Source organism: Cryptomeria japonica, chromosome 8 (genome assembly GCF_030272615.1).
Source record: "Cryptomeria japonica chromosome 8, Sugi_1.0, whole genome shotgun sequence".
NCBI lineage: Eukaryota > Viridiplantae > Streptophyta > Pinopsida > Cupressales > Cupressaceae > Cryptomeria > Cryptomeria japonica.
In genome coordinates, this window is record NC_081412.1 from 30,336,041 (window position 1) to 30,358,605 (window position 22,565).

A 22,565-nucleotide genomic window follows, 5' to 3' on the forward strand; every position below is an offset into this window, starting at 1 on the left:
CAGTCTGCTGGGTTTCAATGGCAACTGGTCATAATATTCCCAAACTGGTATAAGCGAGCTATCACCCTTGGTAGAAAGACCTAGAAAGTGTCTAAGTGATGCTGCTAAATATACCAAATAAGAATTCATGAAGAAGGTCATGGTGGTAGGAACTGCTGCAAGTTGTTCGCACAAGGCATCGCTGATGACTTCCCCCCATGAAATGTGATGTGACTGCTGTATGAACATAATGAACTGATACATCCATGGCTCAAAGACATTGGAATGCTCAAGGCCCATCATCCTGCTGAGAAGAGTGATAGTGTCTCCTATCTCCCATTTGAAATCACAACGGTACAACTTTGCCCACCTTGAGAAGGAAGGACGTGGCTCTTGGATCCACCTATTAATGTGCCACTTGCAATCTTTTTCCCTCTTCACGTAATATTCCACTGCACTTTCTTTGGTGATTTCCATATAAACAGGTGCAGGAGGTATTTTGAAGACCTTCTCGATTGTATCTGCATCAAGACGAATTATAGCTTCACCATCATCATTTTTGATGACTCTTGATTCCTTGTCAAAATGATGGGCGCATGCAAGAACAAACTCAAGTTCTAGGGCAGCCATTGGGAAGGAAGATGCATGATGGATATGGCTGTCCAACAGCCGCTGCAAGTTATTATCTTGTGGATCTTCTACCCTGTTGATGAATTCTGCCATATCAACGTGCCCTATCTCTGTCTCTGATGCGATCCAAAGGAGAAGAAACCTGGGAAGGTGCAACCTCATTCTGATATTTGTCATATTTGTATTTCATTTTCTTTGGAGTTGGAGATGCCGACAAATCTGACATTGATTGTGAACCTGGAATGCTGTGATGAAGACTTGAAAGAGTTAAGGCAACATCATAGTCAGCTGCAAATATCATTCTTCCTTCTCCAAATGGGTAAAACTTTGATTCTCGAATTTCATGATTTTGTGAGAGGAAGAGGGGAAATATGTAGAAATGGGAAAATCTTGACTTTGACCAATTTCGGATCTTGGGAGAATTTTCGCAAGTATACAAGTTGGAAAGGACATACATGCAATCGGGGTTTTAAAACCCGAATACAAGTACACTTGTAAATTCGAAAATGGAGAAATGGACGAAAAATGAGATTTTGACTTGCGGGAAATGATGGAAATGGAAAGTACGGATATGGGGAACATGAATGGATGGAAATGGGAAAATTTGGGAAAGTCATTTTCATGAAAATGAGAAGAACTCTTCAACATATAATCCGGTTTTCAAAACCCGAATTTGCAAGGGAGGGGTATTTCACACTTTTTAACTTGGAATTTTAACCAAAAATGGTTAAATTCCTTAACCGTAGGGGAAGAACAAGAATTTCCTGCGAACTTGTAATCGAGATTAAATATCCTGAATACAAGTAAAGAGGGAGTTTTGGGAAGAACAATGCAATTCGAAAATTGCATACAAAGGGGAAAAATCCTCTCACAAAAACCGATTTTTGGGGGAAGAACAACACATATTTACAAAGAAAGCAAGAAAATAGTAAAAAAAAGGAGAGAAAGGAAAGAAGCCATACCTTTCTTGAAAATGCAAATGCTTCTCCAAAAATGCAACAATCCTTGGAATGAAGAAGCAAAATCAATCAATAAACCCAAACCGTAATGCCAAACCTTTTACACGTTTTTGCAAGAATGTCTTATATGAAAAACGTGGCAGCAAGATGCAAACTTGGAGAGGCACAAGAAGAGGTCAAATCTTCCTCAAATCCCAACGCCTTAGCATGGAAAGCAAAAACGATTCATCTTGTCAAAGATTCGTGGCATTAAACCCTTCCAATTTGCAGCCAAAGGGATCACGTTTTTGCAAAAACGTGATATTCAATGCATCATTGATGGATCATTAAATAGCTTAAATCTTATCCCAAACTCCACGCCTAGGTGAGAGAAGGGAAAACGATTTAGGAGAATGCAGATTTGTGGAGTAAAAAATGCCCAAAATGTGGATTGAAGGAACCACGTGTTAGCTGATTTAGCTCAAAAAACCAGTAACAATAAACCCTAAATGGCGAAAAATGTGTTTGTAAATGCATGAGAATAGGATAGAATCCTAAACGCCTTGCATCTCCAACAAATCTCCACAAAAAATCGCTTTGACATCTTCAACAAATCTGTTTTTCTTGCAAATCGGGTTTTGGGAGACAAACAACAAGTTCGAATTGCCATGAAACAATGAAAATCGGGTTTTGGGGAGGAAATAACAAGTTCGAAATTCACTTTTTCCACTTACAAGGCAAAATCGGGATTTTTTAGACAAATGACAAGTTTTATTTTTTACTTTTTCACTTGCCAAGCCAAAATCGGTTTTTTTTGGACAAATGACAAGTTTAAAATTGTCAAAAATGCACTTGCAAGGCAAAATCAGGTTTTTTGGAGCAAACTGCAAGTTTTAATTACTTGCAAAAGGGAAATAAAATCCCTACAACAAGTTAGAAATACTTGCACATATGTAATGGGGATTTAAAATCCCTATTACATGCAAAAACCATTAAAGTAGGGGTTTTTTTACCAAACTGCAAGTTTACTTGTAATTGAGTCAAAAAATCCCTATTTTAACTAAAAAAGACAAAAAAAAAAAAAAAAAGACAAAAACAAGAAAGGGAAATTTAAAACAAATTGCAAGTAACATCTTTTAATAAAGATGCACATGTAATAAGCTAAAAATTCCCCTACAACAACCAAAACAATGAATATCATTAAAACTTGTAGTTTGAAGAAAATTTTCCACCTACAGTCGGGGTTTTAAAACCCGAAATTGAAGGAAAGACATAGCAAACGAACCCAAAATTTGACGAAATTCGAAACGTAGTTCGAGGATAGACTGAGGATTAAGCCAGTCCAAGGATTCGTCAAAATTTTGCCTCGGGAAGCATGCCACAGAGTAAATTTTTTCATTTTTTCACAAAAATTTTAACGTAGTGGTCCTTCATTTTTGGAAACAAAAATAAGGACAACAATGCAACACATAACTCGCATCATCTATGTTTTCCTCCAATATATTGATATGCACACTATGCAAAAGTTGGGTCAACTCTCAACCATGGTCATCAATGCAAAGAATTCTAATGCATTTTCTAATTCACCAAACACGGATTACTTTAATCATGCATATGAGCTCTTTTACAAAGAATCTAATGTCAATTTGGAATCATACTCCTTTTTTCAAATGATCTATCATAAAAGTTCACCTTATTTCTCACATCACACATGCAAAATGCATCCCTACAAGGATTAATACAAGCATTAATCAAAACATCTTAATCTGCATATCATGCATAAGAACTTTTTACTTCAATTGCATCATTCACACATTATAGTTCATATTTTTCATTCAAAAGCTATGAAAATGCAAATTCACTCAAAAGTTGCATAGTCATACAAATAAATAGAGTTCACAAGAATAATCAAGCCAATTCAAGGTTAATCACACTTTACACTTGGTATGTTATAAAATATCAAAAGGTCATTTGAATACAAAAGCACTTCAAGGTTCTAACTAGCTTTAGCAACCCACTTCTATCAAATGAATCAAGCAAGGGCAACTAAGAAATTACACATTCACACGTATATGCTCAAAGTCTCAACCATAACTTATATGCTAGAAGTATTTCCCTGAAAGTGGTTATTTTCATTTCTAAAGGTTCTGAAGCAAAAGACACCTTCCCTTTCCTGTCAGGTGTATCGTGTAACAATATTTAGGAGGTTCACTTCCTCACTACTCAAGTGGACCCACGTTGATTCAACTTCTAACTCAATCTATGAGTACTTAACAAACATGTGCTGAGCACTAGTTGACTGGAGGATTATGTGATCAAGTGTCGCAACTTAGCATAGTGAACTCAAGGCCCTAGTGTGGAAACAGGAGCTTTGATACCATACGTAAGGAATCATTAAATTATTTCACATTAAGCATTAACTACATAGGTATAAAATTGGAAAAATCATTAAAATAGTAATAGATAAGAAGTATGATTGTGACATTATCACACATTTTTGTAGATGTTTTAGAATTTTAACCCATGAGATTTGCTCTAACTTGATTTACATATCATAGTTAAAGATGCATTTTCAATCTTCAGCTTTTAGAGATACTGATTTTTTGTATTCATTTTTTAAATGATTGCTACACCATCTTCTTGACACTATTTGCAACAAATTTTCCCCTTAACTGTGCCAGCAACTGATTTTTCTAACTTGTTTCTCTCCTTCAAAATAAATGTGTATAAATAGAATTAATGGGAACTTGTATTGTATGCAAAATGTTTGTCATACAACCAATAAATACTTACGAGGATTAATTAGAAACAGATTAATCCAAAATTTGTTCTTGTCTTTTGTTTGTGGTTCAATTAATTTATTGTATCATGTGCACATTTTAATGCTAAATTTTCTCCTATGGCAGCTTGTATCCTGTTCAAAGTGCCGTTACCAATATGAGCTTATGTCCGGTGACATTGTTAGTCTTGAGTCAGAATCAATCAGGTAAATCTCATTCTGCACATTTGGTACTAATATTATTAAAATGCTTTCATTTACTTCAATGCAACATATATATTAGAAATTTGATTCATTCCACCGCATTTATATTTTTATGTAGATCACACATGCACACTCACAGAGACATGTAAAAGATAAAGTTCCCTTGGTGCGAGGGAGTTTCATACAGTAAATAGAAAACTTAAAAAGTTATGCCTATTCTATGTATGATTATAATTATGAATTTTTGGTAGGTGATCTTGGCTAAGTTTCCGACTAATGCAAATCTACAGAGGCTAATGCTATAGCATGCATTTATGTAATCTTGTGCTCATTGTAAGCCACAGATATATAGAAAATAACGAATTAGGATAATAAATGTGATTTATGGTTCGGTGTTTCACTTATGAATCTTCAACACTAATATGTTACCATATGCTGTAGCTTTCAATCATATTACTCTGGGGATCTATATGTGGGGCCCCAGCCCAGCAACATTAGAAACAACTGTTATATCAAACAATCCATCATCTGTTAATATATTGAAAGTGTATAAAATAGCTAACATACTAACAAAGCAACCCAAGCTAGAATTAACAGAATATTAAAGCCTATACAGCCGTTCACATACGATAACAAAAATTATGCAGACCTAAAATGCAGTATTAACATTCTCCTGCATATCCAAAAAAAACCTGGAAGAGAAAAGTGCAGAGAACCAGCTCAGAAGGAACCATAAACAGCACAGGGGAAAATGCAGAGATAGATACAGCCCACAGCCGAAGACCAAAACATACTGTACTAGGTGACAGGAGAAAACGTAAACTTACATGCCAGTGCGGGGGGCACAGTAGCCTATCACTTTGAATCCCAATTGTAACTGTCATGCTTCACAATTAATCACAGCATTAAAATCACATGAGACTTGGGAATTGCTCTTACCAGAAAATCACAACATTACAAAACTCAAATTCAATGCCTTTGAACTTATGCAAAGGAAATACAAAGGGCAGCAATTCCTAAAAAGCATTTAGTTAAAATTAAATTAAGAATTAACACAGCATTTAAGGATGGAAGATTGTATCCTTTTAAAGGTGAATAGTGGTGAAAGGTTGTGACTTTCTAGAAGGACAGCATTTGCAAGTAGGTGTATCCTTTCAAGACAAAGAGGTATGACCCTATCTATTATGGAGGATATAAAAGGAAGGAAGCCTCATTTGTAAAAGCCATTGAAGAACAGAACTAAGGCAATCGATCAAGAAGAAACAAGCAGCTTCTGATTTAATAAGAATAGTTGGCAGATTTATAGATTTACAAGTATTGGGTATGATGCATAATGCATAGACCCCAACCTTGCTTATTTGTTATCTTGTCTTCCATGTAGGAATGAATGTAATTAACATATTATTTTTAATATACATTTATATATTTCTATTGTTGCTATTGTGATATTGGGCACAATTAATTATATGGTAGATTCTTTAATACTTTATCTGACAAACTGTCTCATTATGGAAGGTAGAATGGAATACATAATAAGGGATGCAAGTAGCACAAAGTTCCATTCAAGTAGAACAACCCTGGGTGGGGCCAGGAGGCTGAATGGTGGGTGTCATTCCGTGCTCCTGGGCTTGATGGGAAGGAATAAGTTCCACGTGCCTTATATGATGTTCTAGGGGACTCCATAATGAGGATAGGTTGTAGGGGAAGTGTTTTTGAATCTCACATGCACATTGTGTAATGATGATTAGGACTCTCTTTATAATATTGCTGGTTATATTTTTCTTCATCATTTCATAATGATGACTAATCTGGTTGCAGGGTCTAAATAAAGACTTGAAGTGGTAAATTGCACGCACTTAATATAATTTATATCCCATTTGATATTGTTTTGTAAAATCTAGTAATATCCCAATAGGGGACATTACAAAATCTCACTCCTAGTTAACCGAGTGATTCCACCAATGGAGCAAATGGGTCCACTGAAGACACAGAACCATTGAGCTTGATCCCATTGATAACCTTTGTTCTTCACAGTGCCCTTAGTCATAATAATACAGCCCAACTGTGTAGTGCTGTTATAGCAGACCCAAATAGTTATCTTAGACTAAGAAACCAGCTATGGCATGCTATTTGAAGGGATATGTATGATTAACTCCATAATTTCCACATTATTCCAATGTTAGAATATTGCGATTGATGTCCAAGTAGTAATGCCATTGATGCCAAAGAATACAAGGTGTAAATTGCTTAAATACAGAATTGGAAATTGTTGTCATTAATGTCAAATAAAGTAATGTTAGAAGCAAGGTCAACTCTTCCTTAATAGCATCTCCATTGAAGAAATTCGTTGAAGGATAGAAGTAATGATAGGCCGAGCGCTTTCTAGAATCAGTTGTAAAGACTTCAAAACAAAAGAAACCAATCTCCATCAAAACTCACTCCTCTATGGGTGATGAAGAATATGGGCTGTCATACTGAAGTTAAATTAAAATATTTACTTATTTGTTTAGGCTGACTTAACTTAAGCACCAAGAATTAAGTTAAATAAACAATTGTTTATGAGGCCAACTAATATAAAAAGAACAGAAACGTCTCAACTAAGAGAAATGTATGAAGACATGTAAGTTAAAAAAAAGACGTTTCCCTTGGCAAGAGATGCATACTTTCATAAATTGTTGAAGATATGAAAAACATTTGACAAGTGAAGAAAAGACGATGTGTGAGGTTTAAAGAAAAATATCATATCTATAGATCTAAATATGAAAGGTATAAATACAGAATTAATAGAAGCAGTTATTAAGAAAGCTGAAAGACAATCAGCTCTTGAAAGCAACTACATAAAACAGCCAAGCTGCTGCAAAACATAAACACAATTAACAATGTTCAATAGTGTATGAACTAGAGGTAAGGCAAATCTTCGGATCTTGCCCTCAGCATTAATGTTGCTGACAACAATGAAAGACAAAACAGCCTCAAGAAAGGCTGAGCGCAAGCCTCAAATAATTTTTGACAGAGCAGATGTGCCTATCAAACAACATTTCACCCAGTCTTATCCTTTGGCATCCAACAAAACAAGACCAGTTAATCATTCATAATTTCACGTATGACAAGCAGAACACCCTTCAAAATTTCATCATCAATGCCAATCAACTGAACTGGGGTTTTGTATAAAGGAATTACTTGTCATAGAGATAATACAGATCCCAACATCACAAGTGACAGTTCAAACTTGAACTGCTAGGATTTACAAAGCCAAGACACTCACCGGACAAGCATTAATAGAAAACAACGCAATTAAGATCATAGATGTGTGACATGCTTCTAATCCTCATCTTAATATGTGAAAAGATAGCCCTTGCTTCAAAGAGATATCCATCCATGATATTGTGCAAAAATAGGGCCAACCAAATCAGTTTCTTGCAAATACCATTGATGCTATTACAAGATGACCTTGTTTCTTCTCTCAAGAAGATGAGAGAAAACTTGTCTTAAATTACGAACCTCACAAATTTTCAATACCTTGGTTAAGGACAGAAGTGAATTGTGAGATAGATTTTCATAAAAAGAAAGTTAGAAGTTGCAAGCCGTTTCCTTTGAGGAATTAACTCAATCATCCCAATTTAAACTTTGCTTGAGGACAAGCAATCTTGGGAAGGGTGGACTGTCATGCCCCACAATTAAACACAGCATTAAAATCACTTGATGATGAGATTTGGGAATTATTCTCACCAGAAAATCACAGCATTACAAAACTCAAATTTGCTGCGTTTGAACTTGTGCAAAGTAAATACAAAAGGTGGCAATCCATTAATATGTTTGATTAATATTAAATTAAGAGTACCATTGTTAGACACAATGCACAATTGAAAGGGGGGTGAATCAGTGGTTCTCAACTTTTTCTCTCTAACTAACTTATGTGTGTATAGTGTATACCGGTTATGGGATCTAACACAATGCAAACATACCGGTTAGTGGGGAGACTAATCACAAATGCAATCACACATAAGGGGACATCACATAACACTAGCATGTACGAGGAAAACCCAAGATGGGAAAAACCTCAGTGAGCAATGTTGCTGGAGTCTACTGCTCCAATCCAGCCTCACAATGAAATCTGTTACAAAGTTTAGGGCACCAACCCAAGGAGCTACAACCCCTGATTTAGGGCACCAACCTGTTGACGTGTATTTTGTACACAATCATACACAGAATAAAATACCCAAGGGTACCTTATCCTCTCTTGAATAAAGTCTCTGACTGCTGAAGATATCGCAAGAAGGATCAATCAGGGTGACTCCAATGTTCTTTTAAGTAGGGTCTCTACGTGTGGATAAGCACCAGTGGTCGTTGTGATTGCTGTGTCATCAAGGGGCCTTACGTTCCGAAATAGAATTTCCTAAACTGAACAAATTCTCAAAAAAGATCAAAAGAGTAGGGCTTGCAAGAGATTAATTCTAATCTAATCCTAACAATGACTCAATGTGGACGACACTTGGCAAGATTCTACCAACTTCAATATTGCCATAAAATAACAACTCGACTGAAATTGATGCGATCTTCTAAGGTAACAAATGATCTTTCAACTCATCAAGGATCATAGACACTACCACAAAGGCACATATCCAAAATTCAAAGACGATTGAAGGTTTAGGTGATTCAAGTTTCTCCAGTTGACCACGCAAGGCGTTCCTACAATCAGCAAAAAGCTAGTGGTTTGGAAAGTGAATCTCACCAAAGATCAAGTCCAACACTTTGTCCTTCAAACTAAAGCACTACTTTGATTGAGAATGATTCGAGAAAGTAAACAACCATGAGGATAACCACAAGAATTGCAATAAAACACCATAACTTCAATATTTTATTGATCTCAAAGCCATCATGAACAACGATTGTTTGAAATTCCTTCCTTAAAGCTCAATCTTGCTACAAAGTAACTTGCTCTTAGCTAATCTCTAATATCTCTCTAATTCTCTAATTTCTCCTTAATCTCTAGTTACAAAATGAAAAGAAATGAGGGTATATATAGCATCCTCAAGTACAATGAACGGTCCAGATCAAAAAGAAGATCAATGGCCAAGATTATGACACCTAAACCCTAATTAGGGTTTATTACAAATAGTCCCCTTTTTACTGAACAATATTAAATGCATAGCCAAATATTAAATTTGGCACAAAAATCTAGGAGACATAGACCAACGACAATTAAGGTGCCATGTCATCTATAACAATCTTTCTTCTAGAATCTTATTCCCTTTCCAATGCTCCTTTTTAGCATATGCAATGAATCTGGATACGATTCCTTCGATCTCAGCAATTGGAATCTCGGGAAGATTCCTCATTTGTTCTTCCAAGTGGATGACCTGATCAAAAGCCTTGAGAAGAGCAGCGTCCCATCCAGGTTCAAGTTCTTTAGTCTTCTCAATCAGGAGCATGGTAGCAAACATCTGGTCCCGTTGCTCATCTGAGATGACATTCGCATCTTTGCAAAAGATGACCTTGACCCTTTCTTCCAATTCCTGCAAATCCACATCTGTCTCAATTTAGATCCTTCTGCCAAGAATAGTACGTAGTACCTCAAACACTCTATCCTGGATCGGGTGGATAACCTCTTCAACATGATTGCATCTAGTACTGATGTCCTCGAAGAGAACTTCCTTCATCTGGAGTAAAGTTGATCACTGAAGTAAACGATGAGGTCCTCCATCCATTATCTTTTCTTGCACTAGGACCTTCCTTGATGTTTGTCTGATTACTTGCAGGACAGGAATGATAACATCTTTAGTATGAGCAAAGGCGGCTACCCTTATCATTAAGTTGTGGGTGATCTCAAGAACCTGGATAGCTCGGTGAATAGCCTGCATCATCCTTGTTGCAAATTCCATAGCAACTGTATGAGATTTGTCAATCCAAGAGCTCATAAGCTGGACCAAACTCCTGACTCTCTCTGCCTCACCAATTGATTGAAGGGGAAGTGCCTGTACGGGTGATACTGCTGGATCCTGACGTCCCAAAGGCTGATTGAGATGGCTGAAGTAGCTTCTCCATGCACCGACCTCTCTCTCAAGCTTTCTATTTTTCTCCATTTCTTCCCTAAGCTTGTCTTTTAATGCTTCAAATGAATCGGTGGCCTCATCTAGTGTCTACTCGACTGTGAGTGGACCAAGCTCAAATGTCTCTACATCATATTCTTCTGCGAGGATCTCACCTTCATACTTGTCCACTGTCGGTGTAGCTATCTGCAATTTCCTGGATCCTGTCTCATCTCTGATCATCTTGGACATCTTAGTAGCCTTCCTCTTCTCTGTCACTTCCTGAGAATTTCCAACAAGGCTCTCTAAATCAATCACATTGTCTTCATCTTCGATCACAATCACCCTTGTTAGTCTTTCCTTTAACCAATCTGGGATGGCAGATCTTGTGTCTTTAACCTGTATCTCCTTAGGCAATGTTTCTTCTTCTCTGAGAGGAGATGTTACTTCATTATCGTTCTTGTCTTCATGTAGTTCATTAGCTTGGAGAGACCCACTTGGTGACCTTCGAGGTGCTTGTCCTTCTTCCTGTTTATCGTTCTGTACCATTGATTCCATAGACTCTTCCATTTCAAATGTCCTCTTCTCTGGTCGAGAAGATGTGCCGGATGAACGATCTCGGTTGGCCTCCTGCTTCTTCTTGGAAGATTCTCTTTTCTCAGGTCTCTCTTTCCTCTTCGAGCCTCTCAGATGAAGATTGCCCTCACTTACGCTTCGAAGGTTGCCTTCGCTTGCATTTCTGGGATTAGGATTACCTTCACTTATACTTGCCCCACCTTCAGCTGGTCTTTCCTCCAAAGTAAAAGTCATAGATATGCCCTGCTCTCTCAACTTCTGATGTTGCACATCAACCCATCTGCGAGTACAAGACAAAACTGGAGCCATCAAAACATCTAGATCTACAATCTCGGGTTCATTCCAATCTAACCTTACTGCTTTGCTTTCTCGATCATAAGATGATTGAAGATGTCTGCCACTGTCCTGAGCTTGGTCGGCCACTCTGTAAATCTTGCATTTCCTGATGAAGTCTAAAGGCAATCTGGAATGCGTCTTTCTTTTTACTTCAAGATCATCTGAGAGATTCATCATAAAGTCTTCTATCTGAAACTCATGCTTATATTTTCTACCGACTGTCTCCTCTATATATCCATAAGGATCAAAGCTCTCTCTCAAGGCAAAGAATGAAAATGAATATAAAGCTAACTCCTTCTTTGCATCATCCATGGCTAGAGCATTAGGACATACCTCAACTGAATTCCCTAATATGATAGGCACAGGAACTCCATTTCCATGTCTGTGTCTGAATGCCTTCGCATAAGCTGCCAACTGTCTAGTTACCTCAAGTAACACAATTTTGTCTGTCGGATATCTCGGCAACATATATGGAGGCGAAGGACATCCATGAACTCTAATATAAGTAAATTTCGGAAATTGGATAAACCAAGAACCGTACCTCTTTACAAGCTCTTGTGCATCCTGAGATAGCCGATTGTGAATCCCGCCTTGCAACGTCCTGGTGATGTTCATCGTGAAGGTATCATTAACTAACTTGTAGTTACTTCCTGATGGATGATGCAAGTGAACATAGGAATCACAAACTCTGACCTCGCCGGGTCCTCTTCCAATCACTCCTCTGTGAGGTAATCCTACATATTCAAAGCTCCTGATCAAGGCATATATGATGTATGAACTCATGTGGAAGGACTTGGTAGCCTTCAGTCTCCTTAATTGTACATCCAAGCAATGGCTAATCATTCTAGCCCAATGAATTGTTCCTTTTCCCTGAACTATCACTTGGATGAAGTAGAACATCCACTTCTCAAAATAGAAGGCTTGAGGAGCTCCTGTAACTCGGTTGAGTAGTGTTATCAAATCTCTGTACTCCTCCTGGAAGTCGATCCTATGTGGTGTGTTCGGAATCTTGCTCAGGCGAGGACGACTCTTGAGTAACTAGTTCTTGTTGATGATGCTTAGGCAAGTGTCTGGATCATCTTCGTACATGGACCTGGCTCCTTCTATGCCTTTGTAGATCATATCTCTGTGCTCTAGAAGATGGAAAGCCTCACTTATAGCCTCCTCTGAAAGGTAAGCCAAAGTGTTTCCCTCCTTGGACACGATCGATCTTGACTGGGGATCATAATGGCGAGCACACTCGATCATTAACTCATGGCACTAGATTGTTGGAGGGAAGCCGGCCGCCTTAATGATGCCACTTTCAATTATCCTCCTAGCGACAGGTGATGGCTTGCCAATGTAAGGGACCTCTCGAAACTTCTTCGTACTGAAGTTTCCCAAGTTGGTATCTCCAAATGTTGCTCCACTTCGACACGATCTTGGTCTCCAATTCTTCATTCTTTTGATCTTCCTTCATGAGAGCTGGACGACTGGTGGATGCTCCCGTCTTCGGAGTCGCCATCGTAACACCTACACAACATTTCATAATAAGAAATAGATTTTGCAATGCATAAACATAGATTAGATTAAAGATTGAATTTAGGAAACTTCATGATAAGTCTTTGATTTATCATTTCCTAAATACGATTGAGCTACTGGAAATTCAAAATTTCAAAATTCAAAATTTCAAGATTGAGGCTAGGATGACTTTAAAATTCAAAATTTAGACAAGGGAACTTCGCCATACCTCACTTTGAGAGTTAACTCTAACAAAAGAATGCAAAATTAAGGAAGTTCGCCTAGGCAAAAATGAAGTTTGAAGTCTTCAACGTGGTCCTCCTCTAGCGAACGCTTTCCTTGTCAACTCCACCACCTTTGGGGTCTTCAACGTGATGATAGAGAATTCGCTCCACTTGCAACAAAATTCGCACTCCTTTCTTGATGAGATTTTGCACTTTCTCCTATTGCTCTCCAAAATCGCATGCAACAATGATTGAATGATGTTTTGAAATGCCATAACATACCTCTCCTTTATAGGCGCTCACCTCTTTAATTACGTCTAGGCCGACTTTTGGAAATAAGGCAAATAAAAACAAAAAATTAAATAAATTTTAAATAAAAATGGAGGCTGACTTTGTAAAAATATGGAAAATAAAACCCAAGCGCTCCAATTTTATTTAATTAATTAATTAATTAAAATGCCTTTGTAATTGATTTTTAAAAGGCAAAATTAATCAATTAAATGCCTTGTGCGCACCCATTAAATGCCAATTTTAATTAAAAATATCAAGGTTTATCGAAATTTAACATTTAATGCAATTTGAAAATGATGTTGGCGCCTAGGTATGGGAAGAAAAATGAATATTAACCTCATCGCTCTGGTCCCTGGGAGAGGGACAGGAGCGCTTTAGCATTTTGTTCTTGAATTTCTCGCCTTTTACGTTCAAAGTCACTTCCCTTACGTCCAAACTGGCATTTTCATTTGTAACTTGGAGCTTGATTGATTCAATTTTTTGAAATGAATGCCTCCTAGACCATTTTCGCCTTGGTCCCTTGGTGAGGGACAGGAGCGATTTTTGCTTTTACTCCTTGGTCCTTGTTTTCCAAGTTGCCAAATCGATTCGTGAGGTAGGCAATGATCACCTTGTTTGTTTCACACATGCTAAACTCCTTCTTTGCAAAGCAAACTTGACATTCAAGTGATTTTCGCCCTGGTCCTTGACTGAAGGATAGGGGCGAACCTTGTATTTTAGCTCAAATTTGTCAACTTTTAACATTAACTCCTTGTTCACCACCTTTCTAATGACATTTCGGACCTTGCATGGCTTCGCCTTGATATGGTTTTTGAAGGAAATGACTGTTTCAATAGAAATCACCCTGGTCCTTGACTGAAGGACAGGAGCGAACTTTAGTCTTTGGCATAAACATTTGATCGTATGAACTTCCAATTGCCTTCAAAGTGTAAAATAGTATCCCTTATTCCTTCTTAAACGTTTGAAACGGAAGTGACAACTCAAAATTGGACACACTTGCATACTTCGCTCTGGTCCCTAGGAGAGGGACAGGAGCGCCTTGGCTATTTCCATCAAATTCTCATGGTCATTGCAACTTTGTTCTTCTTCGAAGCGTTCCAAACATCATCGCCACCTTGTACCTTGGCCTGGATTCATTAAAATTCGAAGGGGAAGGCTAAATAACCAAGATTTCGCCCTGGTCCTTGACTGAAGGACAGGAGCGAACTTGCACTTATAAGCTCATTTGTGTTTTGCCAACTTTCAAATTTGTCTTCAACGGATTCATTATGCTCCCCTTCACTTATCTTTGACATGAAACTTGCTTAAACTTTGTGAAAAATTCGCCTTAGGAGGAAATCGCTCAGGTCCCTTGGAGAGGGACAGGAGCGCTTGGGACAAAATAGGCCTCACTGGCTCTTTGCAATCTTCAAAATTATCTTCAATAGATTCGTTACATCTCCTTTTACTTGCCTCTAACTTAAAACTTTCTTTACCTTCGCCAAAGACTTGTCCTGTGGAAGAATCGCTCTGGTCCCTGGGAGAGGGACAGGAGCTACCTTTGAAATTCGCCTTGGTCCTTGACTGGAGGACAGGAGTGATTTGACCAATTTGGATAGATTTTCACCATGATGACACTTTCAAATTATATTCAACTGATAAAACACACTTTCTATGTTCTCTTCAAATCGCGAAATCATTAAAATCTTGCAAGGACAAAGCAATCTCGGATTTCAAGCTCCGGTCCTTCAGTGAGGGATAGGAGCGATTTTGTCCTTTTGGCACATTTGCTTGTTTGCAAATTTCTTCAAATTATATTCAATGGACAAAAGATGCCCTCCTTTATCTCTTCCAATCCAAAAATTGTCTTGGTCCTGCAAGGACAGTGAAATTTTGAGAAACAAGCTCCGGTCCTTCAGTGAGGGACAGGAGCGATTTTTGTCCTTGAGGGCAAATGTTCAACTTTTTATTGCAAACGACTAAATCCTGGCGCTCTATCATGTTGATTTCACCTTCCATCGCGTCCTTGATGCTTCAATTTGATCAAAATGAGGCCCAAAATGGTCTAAGTAAGTCATTTCGCCCTGGTCCCTGGCTGAGGGACAGGAGCGATTTGACCTTAAACTTTGAAAATCTTGCCAATTTTAAGTGTCAAAATCTTCAAAACTTTCAATTCGTGTACGACTGCATCTCTTGGCGACCCTGCACAAGACAAATGAAACAAGTCAATGACCAAGATGCATAAAAATATGATTTTTCGCCCTGGTCCTTGACTGAGGGACAGGAGCGATTTTACTTCCATAGGCCAAAATATCAAGGTTTTAAGACTTCAGTCACTTCACAAGGCATAATTAGGCTATTTCCAATGCCTAGGATCAATTATCAAAATTTCCAAAATTTGGTCAAAATCACTCAAACAAAATTTCAAAATTCCAACTGAACCTAGACAGACTTACTTGACATCCTGACAGATTCACCCTATTTCAAAATTGCAACCTACGCGAGGATGCCCAACAGTCACTCAAAATTGGACTGGACACCGGCTTGAAAACATCAAAACGGAAACCCTAAGGCTTAACCCCAGTCCAGACGACTGACTCACTAACCCAAAACCCTAAAAGCAGAGAGAAGGACAGGCAAAACTGAGCAAAAAGAGGGGGTCCCCATTTTAATGGGGCGATGTGTGAAATGGTCACAACACAACCCAAGGAGCATCAATCCCTAACTGATTTATGGGCTACAACCCCTACTAGTTTATGGGCACCAACCCAAAGGAGCTACAACCCCTGCACCGAGCTACAACTCAGTGATCACAATGATAGCATCAAATACAAAAGTAATCATTCTGTTACAAGTGAATCTTGTAACCATTTCATATACCTTACACTACTGGTGAGACACCTTCTCTGCTTCACTGGTTCACCTCTCTCTGTTGCTGCTTTTTGGTTTACACTCTACCGGTTCTCTTTGCTGGTCACCTCTTCTCTCAACTGCTTTGCTGCTCTTCACCACCGGTCTTGATAACTCAGTCAGATATCTGTCATCTGATTCTTGCCGGTTCTCAGCTTCCCTTCTCTGCAATCTGCTATGGCTCTTCTATGCCGATTTAGTCACCACCGGTTTCCTCCTCTGTCAGACTTAATGGCCCATTACCGGTTGCCTTGCTCTTACCGGTTGAACTCTTCAACCTGATTCTCTTTGCCACTCTTACTCTCGATGAGCACTTGACTGATTTTCTCTCTTTTGCAGCAGCAACACTCTCAGCCAGCAACACTTAACAATATCTTTAGCTTGCATATTTATAGTCCAATCTTCCCACCAAAAGCCAATTCAAATCACAGGCGGTTAGGGTTTTCTCCATTGATCACGAGGCACATCAAATCCAATCAAATCTAATTTGATCACAATAGAGAGATGACTGCCTACACATATCCCCCATTTTCGTGCCTTCCAGAACACGCCTTCCTATTTCAGCAACCTGCAATCAATCTGTCAGCACACCCCTTGGTCAATCACTATTAATGGCTCGATGGATTGCTTCAACAACTTTGATCTACATCCAAACAAACTGCATCGATCAGTGCACACCATGGATATGGTCAGATCCGTCCTGCCTCGAGCCGCAACCCCTCTGCAATCATCCCTCGAGCTTTGTAGTCACCATTAATGTTGAACCAACTGCCAACTACCTCATCGTCACTCTACACCGACTTGTGCAAGTTCACCACTTCACTTCCACGTGGCATTACTGTCGGTATCCACCTTGGCACACTACTTTGTCGGTTCAGCTTAGTCACCGACCACCCACATAACCGGTACACACATACTGGTTCACTAACCCTACTGGCACAAATCACCTTGCCGGTTATCCTTCCTACCATCACCTTTTCTATACTGCCGTTGTAACCCTTATGCCTGCACTTCATTGCTCTGCCGATGAAACACCTCTGTGAATATGTTCACTTGTCGGCACCATAGCAACTATCGACAACTCTCCTTATTCTTAAGTTTGTTGTACTCCTCTTTATCATGTGAGAACCTTATCTTCCTTATCTCTTCTTTGATGTTTCACCGGTTGACATAACATGTCAACTATCACCAATGCAGATTCTGGTAGATGTGTCCGCCAGTGGACAACATACTTTCCCTCTTGCCGGTGAGACACATTGATGACACCAAGTCATCACATTCCAACTGTTCTTCATCAACCTTCATCGGCATCCTGGTATCACTGTGTATATTCCTGCAGACTCACTAGCGTCCTTCTTCATCAAACCGGTTCTCCTCTCAACTGGTTTGTTAAGATGACAAACACACCATCTCAACATCTCATTCTTCCTTCAATGTCCCAGTAGTACACCTTGTTTCCACATGCTTATCTGGTGTGTATCTCTGATCACACTCTCTGGAGGCATAACTTGTTCTCAGAGTTTGGAAGCTTTCTCATCTTCCGCTTGTACATCCGGTCTTTGCATTCAATCACCTGCCTATCTCAGGGAATCATTCTGCCGGTACAAGTGTGACTTTATCGAGGGAAGGATACATCTTCAACATGACATATTTCCCGGTGGTTTTCCATATGTCATCCTGCACACAGAGGCAACATAGCTTCTTCATCCGGTGGGAGTCCTGCTAGTTATCCTTACACTAGCAATCTGGTGGCCTGCACAAACTTCACCTCTGGTGTTGATGTGATCCAAATAGCATTCCACCTCTTCAGCACAATCAATACCCATCATGTAGTCTCTTCATTCTGATTGTATGCAACACCATATCAACAACCTTTTTACTGAGTGGTCACTTTACTCCACCTCTAGCATACCGGTACACACCGGTTCTTCCTTCTGCATGAAGATGGTCACCCAGTTGTCACCAATGACAACACATCAACTCTTCTCCCATACCGGTCCATCTTCTATTCCGGTTGACATCAAACTCTAATGGCAACAATGTCTTGTTCACTAGTTGACATCAATGTCAGTGATACCGGTAACATCCTATACTGGTTGACATCAATGACAACACAATGCCAACAACGATGGGCAGCAATTCCTAAAAAGCATTTAGTTAAAAATAAATTAAGAATTAAGACTGCAATTAATGATGGAAGATTGCATCCTTTGAAAGGGGAATAATGGTGAAGGGTTGTGACTTTCTAAAAGGACAACATTTGCAAAAAGGTGTATCCTTTCAAGAAGAAGAGGTATGACCCTATCCATTATGTAGGATATAAAAGGAAGGAAGCCTCATTTGTAAAAGGCATCGAAGAAGAGAAATAAGGCAGTCGATCAAGAAGAAACAAGCAGCTTCTGATTTAATAAGAATATATGGCAGAATTATATACTTAAAAGTATTGGGTAATGGCGCATAACGCATAGACCCTGATCTTGCTGATTTCTTATCTTGTCTTCCATGTAGGAATGAATGTAATTAACATATTATTGTTAATATGTATTTATATATTTCTATCATTGCTATTATGATATTGGGCATAATAAATTATATAGTAGATTCCTTAATACTTCATCCGATCAACCGTCTCATTTGGGAAGGTAGATTGGAATGCATAATAAGGGATGCAAGTAGCACAAGGTTCCATTCAAGTAGAGCAACCCTGGGTGGGGCTAGGAGGCTGAATGACGGGTGTCATTCCTCACTCATGGGCTTGATGGAAAGGAATAAGCTCAAGGCACCTTATATTATGTTCCAGGGGACTCCATAATGAGAATAGGTTGTAGGAAAGTGTTATTGAATCCCACATGCACATTATGTAATGATGATTAGGACTCTCTTTATAATATTGCTGGTTATATGTTTCTTCATCATTCATAATGATAACTAATCTGGTTGCAGAGTCTAAATAAAGACTTGAAGTGGTAAGTTGCACTTCCTTAATATAATTTATACCCCATTTGGTGTTCTTTGGTAAAATCTAGTAATTTCCCAATAGGGGACATTACAAAATCTCCCTCCTAGTTAACAGACTAATTCCACCAATGGAGCAAATGGGTCCATTGCAGACACAGAACCATTAAGCTTGATCCCATTGATAACCTCCGTTCTTCACAGTGCCCTCATAAGCATCCATCCTCCAAAAGTGGCATTGTAAATTCACTTGTGAGCTCAGGTGTTCCATTAAATCCATCCTTAAATCCTTACAGAATGCCTCCAACACCAGATTATCTGCCTGTGCAGCTAATGAAAATCTTGCAATATATTTATGACCTCATCCATAGTATCCCTTCGAGGTTTTTTTTTCCTAAACCAGACAATGGTGCTTTTCTTGGCAACTAAATTTCCTCATCCCGGTCATGAACTCCTCCAGAACAAGAACTTGTAGGATACCATCCCTAACCTAATCATTCACAATGACCAGCTTCAACTTATACTTAAAATCTGCCATTGTCATTGCCCTTGAATACAAATGAACATTATCTGCTAAGCTATCCACTCCTAAAATAGCCTTTACTAGACTAAGATTTCTTTCATCAACATTTTTTTTTTTTCTCAAATGATGGTTTGTAACAAGGCCATGTTGCAATGGGTCACTGGAAGATTCCCTCTGCACCATTGTCATAGAGAAATCCAAACAAACTAACATAAAATCAGAAAGAACACCAACCACCCATAAACAGCATTGCACACAAACCGGAGCAATGCCAGGCTTTAGCACCTTGCCACATGATACCTCATAAAAGTTTCCAAGGCAACTGAATATTGCCATTCTATAAATGTGCAATAGATATACATCAATATAATGCGAGCCTCTTGATTCCACAAAGAGCATTTATTCTTACAACATACGACATCAAATAACAATTATGGTGGTCAGTCCATCTCAATTAGGGATTCCAACCCAATGTTTAACCTCCATACTTTCAATAAATGTCAAGTCCATTTGAAGCACCCTTGATTAAGCATGTAATCTGCTACTTCATATAACACCATAATATGACTAAATTTAAGCCCTCCATTCTAGTACTTCTAAGATTGTTATTAGTTTCCAATTAGGTCAATTGCCTTTAGTAACCACATTGATAACCATCTAGGAATCACCTACTATCTCGACATCTCTATATCCTACCTTATAAGTAGCTTTCATACCTTCAAAAGTTTTCCTATTCCACATTTTTATTGGTGTTGACACCTAGATACTTCGATCTTTCAAGCACAAAGTCTCCTTTATTGTTTCTTAAGATGTATTTTACTGCACTTCTCCTGCCACCTTAATTCTGCCCCACTAATTGTCTTAACTATTAACCTTTGAATAAGGGAAAACTTTGGGGCAAATTATTTGGAAATTTTCGCACCAGCCTGAGCTAGTCAAGGGTAGCTCATAGAGGACGTGGGGCTGGGCTTGGTTCCTTAATATGGTTACACTCAGCCTTACCTCAAGTTGCTCCCATGGTTAAACATAAGGGTGGGTAGGCATCGGTCCATGCGTTGCCATAAGTGTGGTCCCTACCTGTAGATATCTCCATGGGCACTACAAGGGAGCCCTTGACTGGTGGGATTTGAACTTGAGACTATAGTGTGAAACTTCTTGCTACTCACAATTAGACCCAAATCCAACGGCAACTTGGGGGTAAGTTCTCAGAAACTTTTTACAGTAGCCTGAGCACTGGTGAGTTGTAGCTGATAGAGGACATGGGGGTGGGCTTGATTACCATATGCTCTCTTACATTTGTGCTTGCCCTTTTTTTATGACAGCTTGGAAATACCTTAGATATTCCTTTGGTTACTGTATATCAAATATTTCATAGTACATTAACTGCTTTTGCTTATCTGTGGACAATCAATATAATTATTTTCTTTGTCACCCATAAACAGTATACACCATTACTATCTTGAGTGTTGGTAAATTCATGCATGCTTATTCTTAATGTCATCCTTTGATTACCTCCTCCTTTGGGAAGCTGCATCTCAACTAGTAAGTAGTTTTGTAATGAACCAGGGTAAAAGAGCACAAATAACTACCATAATATCCTTTGCCATAGTGGCAGAGGATGGTAAGGATTCGGTTGATTGCATGCTCTAGGATTTCAATGGGTTAGTTGCATCACTTTTTGACAATTGTTTGGGAGAAAAATTAAGCTGTCAGTAAGGCGATCAAATTGCTGACATAATCTTGGGATCTCTTGATTTACAATGATGAAGTATACATGATTTGACAAGGGTACTGCCCCTACCCTATGGAAGCATTGGATCCTTAGGTCCTGAACAACAAAACCACACATGCCTTTCATTGAGATCCCGTCATTCCTTGAAGAGTTCCCTTCAGCAGTGTTCCAAACTTTTTTAATTTTATTGCTAGATTATAAAAGTCAATGTGTGCCTCTTGTATACACCATTTTATATTCAGACATAATCTTTTGTTTTTTACTTAAGATTACGATACTTTTCCCGCTCTTTTGCTAATGAAAAATGAAAGAGGATAATCTTTTTATTCATTTTGCAGTGCTTATTATCAAGAAACTTAAATTGTTTTTCTATGTAAGTTTTACTTAGATTGTTGATTATGCTTGATTTCTGTTTGTTTCTAAGGATCTGCTCACTGGCGAACGCAGCACAAACATTTCAGTGATGGAAAAAGGGATGAGATTCCTCCAAATTATGAAGCGAACCCTTCCTGCTGCTGTTCATTCAATTATGGTAATGCCTTTTGCTTTTGTTCCACATATGCCATTTGGATTTTGGTTAAGTTTGCATACAAGCAGGGTTCATTCAAATAGTTTTCTTGAAAAAATTCCTCATAATACAGGCTGAAATGTTATCATGTAGAAATGGGCCAAATATATATTCAAGGATTAAATGAATTATGAAATATAATATTGTTGTTTGAAATGTTGCAAAGATGGTCAAAGTCAATGTTGCTATTATATTGATCCTAATATGTTCATAAAGTCAGTTTTTACATTTTTTGGGTAGTACTGAATGAAGAATTGAATTTAAATGTATTTGGAGAATTTGTGAGTAAATTTTGTCTCTAGTATTCATTTGGTTCCTCTTAAGATTTCTTTCTTTTGTGTTCCATAACATTGTGTGATAATAGTTCTCATTTTATGCAAAGGGAGAGAACACTTTATTGCCACAGTAGCTG

At 38.4% G+C, this 22,565-nt stretch overlaps 1 protein-coding gene across 9 annotated transcripts in view; it reads left to right on the plus strand.

Moving 5' to 3' along the window:
- The window catches only part of LOC131034612 (uncharacterized), a 68,156-nt gene that overhangs the window by 31,075 nt on the left and 14,516 nt on the right, over positions 1-22,565 (plus strand). For all 9 annotated transcript variants that reach the window (XM_057966157.2, XM_057966154.2, XM_057966156.2 and 6 more), the window contains 2 exons: positions 4,454-4,533; positions 22,033-22,117. In XM_057966157.2, coding sequence (XP_057822140.2) covers positions 4,454-4,533; positions 22,033-22,117 — 165 coding nt within the window. The remainder of the gene's footprint in view (positions 1-4,453; positions 4,534-22,032; positions 22,118-22,565) is intronic.